The following is an 11,734-nucleotide window of genomic DNA, read 5'->3' on the forward strand; positions in this document are numbered from 1 at the left end:
TTTTATTCATACCGATTCAAATCATTCCGAATGGAAATTTCACATCAGCTGTTTACATGTCACTTCATCTATTCCGATCCAGCGTTTACATGTGACTGCCTTTATTCCGAAAGGACGTTTGACAACTGCCGTCTGACATGCGCAGATTAATCAAAACAAAGCGTCACGTTGCAAAACATGGAGATCGATCGTCAGATCAGCTGCTGTTTTAACTTTTCGAGTGGAAACAAAACTTCAGAATGAGACGCCGTTCATTTAAAAAGTTATGTGGGTGCGCTGTGCGTGTGCTTGGAAGCTATGTTGCAATTGACGTTACTTACGTCACCAAGTGACGTCACCACGTCAGTACGGAGCATGCGCAGAAAGAACGCAACCAGACACCATTCCGCTTCCCTGTTTACATGATATAATTTTACTTCTAATCGGTTTGGGAAAAGGAATATTCCACCCCTGTGAATCGGAATGAAATTCCATTCGGTTTGGGCCTGTTCATTCCGAATGAGGTCTTTATATGGAACACATTTATTCGGTTTGAACAAATATTCCGATTGTAATTGGAATATTTGGCTCCATTTAAAAGTGGCAAATGTCTACAGTGTATCACAAAAGTGAGTACATCCCTAGCATTTCTGCAGATATTTAAGTATATCTTCATGGGACAACACTGACAAAATGACACTTTGACACAATGAAAAGTAGTCTGTGTGCAGCTTATATAATAGTTAATTTATTTCCCCCTCAAAATATAGCCATTAATATCTAAATCCCTGGCAACAAAAGTGAATACACCCCTTAGAAACTACGTACATCCCTAACTGTCCAAATTGAGTACTGCTTGTCATTTTCCCTCCAAAATGTCATGTGACTCGTTACAGGAGTGCTGTCAGCATTGCTGCAGACATTGAAGAGGTGGGGGGTCAGCCTGTTAGTGCTCAGACCATACGCCGTACTCTACATCAAATTGGTGTGCATGGCTGTCACCCCAGGAGGAAGCCTCTTCTGAAGACGGTACACAAGAAAGCCCGCAAACAGTTTGCTGAAGACATGTCAACAAAGCACATGGTTAACTGGAACCATGTCCTATGGTCTGATGAGCCGGGGCGTTATTGAAGGTTTTCTCTTGTCTTCTTTATTGAAACATGAGTTACTCACTTATTTTTGTACATTTGTAACAGCATTAAAAGCAAATAGGTCAGGTTAGTTCCTGTGCGTTCTTCTCTCCTTCCTGCTTGGCGGACGGATGTAGTTGAGAAGGTGGACAATGGCCGCTGGAGTTACTCCTTGCAAACGTGTAGCTGCGCCCAACTGACGGGTATACAGTACAATGAGATTTTTAAAAATTGATATTAGACAAAAAGGTCCAATTAAACTAGATGAGTTGAATCTGTTTTATCAAAAAGTGAAATGAAGAAGCTTTGGAGGTGCCCATTTTAGGCTAAATAGCTATTAAGCAACTCACCGTGCTTGGACGAACTCTGTCCAAAATCTCGCGGACTTCTTGCGAGAGAGACACAGGTAGAGATAGATAGTCCAAGTCCTCCGGGAGAGACATGCTCTCTTCTTTTTGAATTCTCTCAATCTCCTTCTGCTGGAGGAGGCAGTGAGGCCTGTATATGGCTACACAGGAGACATCCACAGAACAAAAACATTATTCTAGTATTAATCAAATTTAAGACAATAGTACAGCGGTGTCAAAGCCATTTTTGTGGCAAGCCACATTGTAGTTATATATTTTCCTTTAGGAGCTGTTATGTCTGCTAATTAGGAATGAATGACAACTAATTGATTGTCAAATAAATCTATTTTGATAGTCAATTGTTTATAGATATTGTTGACCTAAAAATGGTCCGGGTGAAAACATTACTTTTTTATCTATGTTTAATTTCCTTTTTTTTTTTTTTTTTTTTTTTTAAATAATAATTTGAACAAAAACTGTTTTTCTTTATTTGGTATGTTTTTCATTTTATTTTATTTTTTATCAATCAAATCAATCTTTTTTCTTTTTTTTTTTTAATTAAAAACAAAAGGAGAAAAAATAATTACTTTTGAAAATTTTAAAATGATTAATTTTCATTTTATGAAAAAAAAAACATTGAATATACTATAATTTCTGTAGTCCTTGATCTTTCACTGAAGACAACAGAAATTTCATGTAAATTTTGTATTGTATAATATTCTCACTTAAAAAAAAAAAAAGTTTTTGATTAAATAAAACACTAACTTTTGTTTTTGAATAAAGGAAAATACAGTATATATTTGCTTTTTTTATTTTAATGTATTTTTCCTTTTTATTTGTTTTAGAAAAAAGGGAAAACCAGTCAATTTTATTTTTCAAATTATTCTGTAAATATTCCCTCAAGAATGTTTCTTAAACGTTAATCTTTTATTGAGGACTAGAGATTTGATTTCATTTTCATTTTAGCAAGAGAAAAAAAACCTAAATTGAAACAAATTATTTACTTTCGCGGCTCGAGGAAAATGACGTACTGAGCCAGATCTGGCCCCCGGACTGCTAGTTTGACACCTGTTAAATAGTACTACTACTACACTACCTTCTATCTTCAGCCTTTGTGAGAATTCCGCATACTGCGAAAGGCGCTCTGGAAACACGTAGGTCAACATTTCAAAGGTCACATCGTTGAACTGCAGCACCTCCAAACCACTAAAAAATATACCCGATTGACCTTCAAATAGACCACTTTTATGGAATTATTACTTGTTATCCAAGAGAGGAACTCACGTTTGATTGCCGGGTTTCGTCTCACTGATGTACTCGAGAGGAAGTTGACGTCGCCAGTTTGTGGCCGACAGAGAGACTTCCTGAAGAGCTGCGAGCGCCTCTTGAAGACTGTCTCGCACTCTCGCCGTTTGGCGGTAGCGCTCGGAGGACACGCAACCCACCTCCTCAAACCCTGAAAAGATGGGAGTGAACTCGATGTTTCACATTTTGAAATTGACATCACTTACCTTTCAGAGTCAGTCGCAAGTCAGCGTTGTCCGGTCTTAGAGATGTTCGAAATTCAGCCCGACTGGTAAACATCCGGTAAGGTTCCGTCACACCTCGCGTGACAAGATCGTCGATCAAAACTCCGATGTAACTCTCAGTCCGAGATAGCGTTGCCGTGGGCATGGAAAGTGCGGCGCGGGCTGCGTTAACCCCCGCCCACAAGCCCTTGAAAGACAAGATTTAAAATCACTTCTTTGGCAGTGAGTTAAACTCCCTGATGCCTGAATTTACATTTAAGTTTTTTCAAATTGTGGAGTCCAATCATCCTCTTGTTGTGAATTTGAATTGAGTTTATCACTTGTAGTCGTCCAATTCATTTGAAGTAGGAAGGTGGTAGCGAATAAGGATTCGCTCATTCCTTGTCACCCCTCCCACTTCAAGTAAATTGGACGTCTATCGCCGTCAATGAGCTTTTTAAAATGGATATTCCCTCCCTCTCCCTGCTCTTTGTTGGTCAGGCAGTGCACTGGAGTTGCTTATTAAAGTTAATGTTTGTCAGACCGTTAAGGTTTGATCTTGCCAGAAACGCAAACTTCAAAGCGTCGCCTGCGTCAATCGTCGTTTAACTTGTTAAACAGTTGCTGTGGAAACTTATTGTGTGTAAGTGAGCCGCTTGAGCGGATTTGAGTGGACTCTCAATGAAGCATTTATTAAAGCTAAGCATTTTTCTTGTTTAAAAATAATTGGGTGGGACAGTAACATGTTTAAAATTTATCAGAATTATTACATTCAAAGTGCTTTGAAACCATTAAAATATATGTATACATAAAAGTTTTTTTAAATTATTCTTTGGGTGAAAAACGTGAAAGAACATGTCTTATATGTATCTTTTTCCTACGCTAAACCTGAACTGAACAAATGCACTGAACACACACACACACACACACACATTTTTGTGGGGGGGGTACTTCACGGTTTTTCACCTATCGTAGCGGGTTCTGATCCCCATTAAACGCGAAAAATGAGGGATCACTGTATATTTGTTAAACGTAAATTCAGGCATCAAGTGATTAAACTGCTTTCACCTTTATAAAGTTAAACCTACCTGAGCAGCAGCCTCTTCATACCCGGTAGTCCCGTTAATCTGCCCGGCGAGGAAAAGACCTTGGGTGCTTTTCACTTGTAGGGCGGGGCTTAGCTGTGTAGGGCACACAAAGTCGTACTGTACTCCATAGCCTAGCAAAAACAGACGTCAATCAATCACTGAAATGTCATTTCAGTCGTAGCACATGAATCGACTGGTCAACTAATTGCAAAAATAATCTGGGATTAGTCAACTCTCAAAATATTATTTGCGGCAGCCCAATATTTCAGTGCCATTGATATCGATTACTGTCATGGGGCGGGATTTAGGTCCTACGTACCCGCGGTGTGGATTTCAGCTCTGTGCAAGGCCGGGATTTCTCTTATCAAGCGCAACTGCATCTCCGGGGGCATCGTCATAGACAGACCTTGTGGGTACACCAGGTCAGAGGTCAGCCCCTCAGGTTCCAGCCATACTTGATGTTGTCGGCCCGGAAAGCGAATTACTCGCGCTTCGATTGAGGGGCAGTACCTGAATGTAGACGACGACTGTTTGTTTATGCTTTGGAGCAGGAATTACCACAAAATATGGGGATTTTCAAAACTGTGTACCTGGGGCCCTTGGTGTCCTGTTGTATGTGACAGTTGAGATGAAGACTTTCCTTCACCACTTGATCCACACCCGGTGTGGTAAAAGTCAAATGGCATGGCAGTTGCTCCTCGGCCTGTTTAAATATCAATATAAATCAAAACATACTACTAGCTGTATTCAAATGTACTTTCAAGTGACCGAAATTCCACATGATAGCGCATAGGGCATGGGTCGGCAACCCAAATTGCTGAAAGAGCCATATTGGACCAAAAAATAAAGTATGTCTGGAGACGCAAAAAATTAAAAGCCTTCAGCCTTATAATGAAGAAAATACATGCTGTATGTATCTATATTAGCTTAGTATCAAAATGACTACGTTATCTACAGTGCCTTGCAAAAGTATTCGGCCCCCTTGAACCTTGCAACCTTTCGCCACATTTCAGGCTTCAAACATAAAGATATAAAATTTTAATTTTTTGTCAAGAATCAACAACAAGTGGGACACAATCGTGAAGTGGAACAAAATTTATTGGATAATTTAAACTTTTTTAACAAATACAAAAATGAAAAGTGGGGCGTGCAATATTATTCGGCCCCCTTGCGTTAATACTTTGTAGCGCCACCTTTTGCTCCAATTACAGCTGCAAGTCGCTTGGGGTATGTTTCTATCAGTTTTGCACATCGAGAGACTGACATTCTTGCCCATTCTTCCTTGCAAAACAGCTCGAGCTCAGTGAGGTTGGATGGAGAGTGTTTGTGAACAGCAGTCTTCAGCTCTTTCCACAGATTCTCGATTGGATTCAGGTCTGGACTTTGACTTGGACATTCTAACACCTGGATACGTTTATTTTTGAACCATTCCATTGTAGATTTGGCTTTATGTTTTGGATCATTGTCCTGTTGGAAGATAAATCTCCGTCCCAGTCTCAGGTCTTGTGCAGATACCAAAAGGTTTTCTTCCAGAATGTTCCTGTATTTGGCTGCATCCATCTTCCCGTCAATTTTAACCATCTTCCCTGTCCCTGCTGAAGAAAAGCAGGCCCAAACCATGATGCTGCCACCACCGTGTTTGACAGTGGGGATGGTGTGTTCAGGGTGATGAGCTGTGTTGCTTTTACGCCAAACATATCGTTTTGCATTGTGGCCAAAAAGTTCAATTTTGGTTTCATCTGACCAGAGCCCCTTCTTCCACATGTTTGGTGTGTCTCCTAGGTGGCTTGTGGCAATCTTTAAACGAGACTTTTTATGGATATCTTTGAGAAATGGCTTTCTTCTTGCCACTCTTCCATAAAGGCCAGATTTGTGCAGTGTACGACTGATTGTTGTTCTAGGGACAGACTCTCCCACCTCAGCTGTAGATCTCTGCAGTTCATCCAGAGTGATCATGGGCCTCTTGGCTGCATCTCTGATCAGTTTTCTCCTTGTTTGAGAAGAAAGTTTGGAAGGACGGCCGGGTCTTGGTAGATTTGCAGTGGTCTGATGCTCCTTCCATTTCAATATGATGGCTTGCACAGTGCTCCTTGAGATGTTTAAAGCTTGGGAAATCTTTTTGTATCCAAATCCGGCTTTAAACTTCTCCACAACAGTATCTCGGACCTGCCTGGTGTGTTCCTTGGTTTTCATAATGCTCTCTGCACTTTAAACAGAACCCTGAGACTATCACAGAGCAGGTGCATTTATACGGAGACTTGATTACACACAGGTGGATTCTATTTATCAACATCGGTCATTTAGGACAACATTGGATCATTCAGAGATCCTCACTGAACTTCTGGAGTGAGTTTGCTGCACTGAAAGTAAAGGGGCCGAATAATATTGCACGCCCCACTTTTCAGTTTTTTATTTGTTAAAAAAGTTTAAATTATCCAATAAATGTTGTTCCACTTCACGATTGTGTCCCACTTGTTGTTGATTCTTGACAAAAAAATTAAATTTCATATCTTTATGTTTGAAGCCTGAAATGTGGCGAAATGTTGCAAGATTCAAGGGGGCCAAATACTTTTGCAAGGCACTGTACAAATACATGATTCTTCATGATTAAATGTTCATTTTCCCCGCAGTGCATCCTATAGAGAATGACGCCCCACGTGACTACTCTGTTGTATGATGCAGCCTCAAGTTTAACTTCATTGAAATATTAATGAATTAGAATCATTTAACCCTCCTACAGAAAACCAAATTAAAACAAAAAATATATATTTCCCTCCTGCATCTTTTTCCATTTTCAAACATTTTTTTAAAAGCTCCAGGGAGCCACTAGGGCAGTGCTACAGAGCCGTATGCAGCTCAAAAGCCGCAGGTTGCTGACACCCGGCATAGGGTTTAAAAAAAAAAAAAAAAAAGTGCCAAAGAGAAGTGTTTTTCACTACAACCACAGTTACTATTATTAACCTAAAAACTCAGCTAGCAATAGGCTAGAATGCAGCTTCTTTTTAGCAAACTGTGAATTCCCATGACGCTCGAGCTAGCATTCTCTTAGTTAGCCCGTAATAATCCATTAATTAACCACCTTGAAAAAAAAATGTAACGGCTTATAGTCCAAACATAAGGTACCTTGCAACGAACGCGACTATTGATGAAGCTGAAGGGAGTTGGCAAACTATCGGCTGGATGCAATTTCGCCTGGTCAAAGTCCACCGAAGCCTTCACTATTCTGGGAGGGGTACCCGTCCGGAGTCGACCCATCTTCAGCCCGAGACGCTCCCTCAATGTGCGGGACATTCCGGAACTGGACGGGGCGTCTCCAATACGCCCACCTGGGGTTGTGTTCTGACCCATGAAGAGGGAGCCCGATAGGAAGGTCCCAGTGGTTAGAACTATAGACTGGGCTGAGATCGGGAGGCTTGCACCTGCTGTAATGAGCAGACAAAAACAGACGGGGCACTGATTGAACTCATTAGCTGACATTGACGGAAGTAGACGTCCAATCCATTTTGACTGATCATAGTTTATGCATTCAGTTCCATATGTCTGTTTGACGGTATGTTTGTGTTTAAGATAACTCAAGGACGAATAAAGGGATTATTATCAAACTGGCAGGATGTGTTATTATATGAAACAGAAGAGGTGATTACATTTTGCAGTGATGAAATCAAAGGTCATAGAGGTTTGTTTGAAGGCTTGGTAACAGGGCCAAGTAGAATTTGGCTGCTTCGACAGAGGTTTGTTGTCAGTGTACTCCTCTTGTTTTAAAATTTGAAACTTTTTTTTTTTTTTTTTTAAATATTTGACGTGGCTTAAGACTCTTAAGTGTCTCCCTGATAAATTGAGTTGGAGACCCCTGGTTTGAAGACTGAATCAAATATTTAAATACAAATAATGCACATACAACATTTCTGGTGAATCGGATATATTTTACTGAAAGAAACCCACCTAAACGTATCCCAGTGACTTTGTGATATCCAGGTTTTTCCGGGTTCGGTTCTGTAACAAGAAGCTCCTCCACAGATCCCTCCTGCACCGTCAGACGCGGAGTCGACTGAAGCTCGGACTGCAGGCAGAAAACACGATTTTAAAATATGTATATATATATATATATATATATATTTTTTTTTTTTTACAAGTCATTGACACTTCTTTTACCGACTTTAGCTCTACCTGAATGAATTGACGGTAGAGTTGTCGGTCCAGCTGGGCCCGTGGCCCCCACACAGCCGGACCCTTCCTGCGATTCAAGATGGAAAAATGGATGCCGGCCCAGTCGCCTGCTCGACCGCACACACCGTCCAATGCATCGACCTCCTTCACCAGGTGACCCTTCCCGATTCCGCCCAGGGAAGGGTTGCACGACAAAGCACCTGAAATGAATGTGATGAGAAACTAACATTTTTGTTGACCATCACCCGTGAAAAGCTTGTTTTCTTACCAATGGTGTGTACTTTCTGCGTAACCAACAACGTCCGCGCTCCCACTCGGGATGCCGCCGATGCTGCTTCGGTGCCTGCATGACCCCCACCCACCACGATGACATCATAATGCTGCCGGGCAAGGTGACTGGCACGTCTGGAGACCAGTAAGAGGAATCTCTCCAAAGGGGGAAGCTTTTTTGTTAACATCTATGATGTGATTTTAACCCAAAATCTCCAACACTTGGCCTAAGACAACAACAACAACAAAAAACTCTTAAAACACTGTTGTGGCGGAAATAGAGTAACACATGGGAGATTGGTAGTCTGACATTACTACATCTGGATTTAAAGTCATGTTTAGTAAATTAGCATGTCATTTTTGACGTTTTGTTAGCTTAAATATAACTCCTCCATATATACTTGTTTGTCTAAGAGTAAAGTGACACATTTGGTTATTAGTGAATAGTGAGCCCAAACACAATCTAATATCGACAAATGTAGAGCAAACTTTGTAAGTTGCTCTGTACAAATGCAAGTACGAGTTCATTTTCAGACGACGGTTATAACCACCTAAAACAAAATGACTAAGTACTTACTGTTTGATAAACAAACTAAAAACGTGGTTTCTTCTTTCAGGATTCTAAAAAATCCGCCATCAAGTCCTTTAGATAACAGTCATTGACATCCGGAAATCTTAACCGAGGCAGCGGCCATGTTGTGTGTGGCATCGTTGCTTACAGTCGTAATGCATGTAATAAAGACGAGCAAAAAAATACGATTGAGATTGATTATTTATTTATTGTTGACATACAAAAAAAATACATATATTTTCGTGAACTATGCAATCATACATACATTTGTACTTTTGAAAATGTATTTTTAATTGAGCTGGGACGATTAATAATTAATCCAATTCGAGGCTTTGTAGTTAGTACAGTACTGATTAAACAAGATTTTGAAACCTCGACAGGGCAAGTGATATATGTACACCCACACATATATATTATCAATCATTTAATATAATTTTGTATGAATATATAACATTTTAAATAAAATGTCATCAAAAACAAAATTAATAAACCTAAAATTAATAGAAACAGAAATACACTCTAGTTATGGGTGGACATGTGCCGATTACCGGTTTTAAGGTGTACCGTGGTATGAAAACTCAAGGTTTCAAATCTACAAAAAAAAAATTCCGTCATACCATCCCCAACGTCTAAGTTATTAATTACAGTGTATCACAAAAGTGAGTACACCCCTCGCATTTCTGCAGATATTTAAGTATATCTTTTCATGGGACAACACTGACAAAATGAAACTTTGACACAATGAAAAGTAGTCTGTGTGTTGCTTATATAATAGAGTTCATTTATTTTCCCCTCAAAATAACTCAAAATATAGCCATTAATATCTAAACCCCTGGCAACAAAAGTGAGTACACCGCATGGGAACTACGTACATCCCTAAATGTCCAAATTGAGTACTGCTTGTGATTTTCCCTCCAAAATGTCATGTGATTCGTTACAGGAGTGCTGTCTGCATTGCTGCAGAGAATGAAGAGGTGGGGGGGTCAGCCTGTTAGTGCTCAGACCATATGCCGTACTCTACATCAAATTGGTGTGCATGGAGGAAGCCTCTTCTGAAGACGGTACACAAGAAAGCCCACAAACAGTTTGCTGAAGACATGTCAACAAAGCAGATGGATTACTGGAACCATGTCCTATAGGCTGATGAGACGAAGAGTAATTTGTTTAGTTCCGATAGTCTCAAGCATGTGTGGCGGCGACCAGGTGAGGAGTACAAAGATAAGTGTGTCATGCCTACAGTCAAGCATAGTGGTGGGAATGACCCCCCCCCCCCCCCCCCCACACCTCTTCAACCTCTGCAGCAATGCTGACAGCACTCCTGTAACAAGTCACATGACATTTTGGAGGGAAAATGACAAGCATTACTCAATTTGGACATTTAGGGATGAACGTAGTTCCCATGCGGTGTACTCACTTTTGTTGCCAGGGGTTTCGATATTAATGGCTATATTTTTAGGGGAAAATAAATGAAGTCTATTATATAAACTGCACACAGACTACTTTTCATTGTGTCAAAGTGTCATTTTGTCAATGTTGTCCAATGAAAAGATATACTTAAATATCTGCAGAAATGCGAGGGGTGTTCTCACTTTTGTGATACACTGTATGTCCCAAAAATGCATGGAGAAATCCCTCGCTTGCAGCTGTAAGGCTCAATCTTTCCCCGCTGGTTTGCTCAGTGTCAGTGACTCAGCTGTGCTACACAATGGCTGGAGGAAGTGAAACTCCTGAACTTTTCCCCTATCGAAGAAAACGAAATCGCTGGTATGGGAATTTTTCGGCAGAAAAGTTACAGACGGCCGCGGCTAAGAGGATGAGGACACTGTTATGAACGTTTCCCAACAGCTACGAGAGTTACTACAGCGTTTTTATTGTGTCTAGCCGTGGTAAAACGTGGCGATTATTTCTCTCTGGCAACTGTCTGTGTTGAGAAAGAGTGTGTGTATAATGTAAACATGATAAGAGTCATACGTGCTTTTTATGGAAAATAATTCAATTATTTTTGTTTTGATGGTAATAATGTTGAGCTGTGGCTGTGGGTTAAGGTTCACCCAACGTCTGCATTTATTCTATTTAGAATGTAAAGGTTTATTTTAACTTAACATTATACTTATGCTCCAATTTGATAATATGTTTTGAAAAATAAAAATAATGCTCCAATTTGATAATATGTTTTGAAAAATAAAAATAATGTTCTTTTTTTTTTTTAAACCTAGATATGTCAAAGTAACACATTTTAGAGCTGTAGTTGCGACACCGTTATATTTTGCCATTTGGTTATCATACCATAAAGATACAAGCACATGCCTATGGCCCCCAATAACACTCTAAAGTTGACCCCCCCCCCTCCATAGTATTTAACTTATTGCCTGCCATTGACAACGATAGTCATCCAATTTACAGTATTTGAACTGGGAAGACCGGATGTGAGAGCTTACATTTCACCATGAACCATGATCTTTTCAACTTTTACAGTGTGCTATATTTTAGAGATGGACACAACAATACTTCAGCTGGCATTGACGGTGATTGTCGTCCAATCCATTTTGACTTACAAAAATTGATTGGACGTCTATCGCCGTCAGTGGCAACCAATGAGTTTAAGTAATGCCCTACAAAGTGCTAAAAGTTCTGTGATTAAAACACTAACCACAATTGAAATTCGTTTAAAAAA

At 40.0% G+C, this 11,734-nt stretch overlaps 1 protein-coding gene across 1 annotated transcript; it reads right to left on the minus strand.

Annotated features, from left to right (window-relative positions):
* Nucleotides 1-710: 710 nt before the first annotated feature.
* On the minus strand, nucleotides 711-9,200 carry mto1 (mitochondrial tRNA translation optimization 1). The gene is made up of 13 exons (XM_057826201.1): nucleotides 9,067-9,200; nucleotides 8,488-8,716; nucleotides 8,220-8,419; nucleotides 7,995-8,112; nucleotides 7,176-7,474; nucleotides 4,643-4,755; nucleotides 4,372-4,562; nucleotides 4,053-4,183; nucleotides 2,968-3,172; nucleotides 2,741-2,912; nucleotides 2,553-2,662; nucleotides 1,460-1,617; nucleotides 711-1,305 (listed from the first exon to the last, which is right to left on the minus strand). The coding sequence occupies exons 2-13, from the start codon at nucleotides 8,675-8,677 to the stop codon at nucleotides 1,198-1,200; spliced, it is 1,995 nt and encodes a 664-aa protein (XP_057682184.1). The 5' UTR covers nucleotides 8,678-8,716; nucleotides 9,067-9,200; the 3' UTR covers nucleotides 711-1,197.
* Nucleotides 9,201-11,734: the final 2,534 nt, after the last annotated feature.

This window comes from Corythoichthys intestinalis, chromosome 21 (genome assembly GCF_030265065.1).
Source record: "Corythoichthys intestinalis isolate RoL2023-P3 chromosome 21, ASM3026506v1, whole genome shotgun sequence".
NCBI lineage: Eukaryota > Metazoa > Chordata > Actinopteri > Syngnathiformes > Syngnathidae > Corythoichthys > Corythoichthys intestinalis.

Excerpts from the sequence above, each read along its gene's own strand:
- mto1 (XM_057826201.1), bottom strand. The coding sequence starts at position 8,677 with ATGTTAACAAAAAAGCTTCCCCCTTTGGAGAGATTCCTCTTACTGGTC. Across the intron at positions 4,756-7,175 it reads ATAGTCGCGTTCGTTGCAAG|GCCGAGGAGCAACTGCCATG; the intron begins GTACCTTATGTT and ends ATATTTAAACAG. Across the intron at positions 3,173-4,052 it reads ATGAAGAGGCTGCTGCTCAG|GGCTTGTGGGCGGGGGTTAA; the intron begins GTAGGTTTAACT and ends TTGTCTTTCAAG.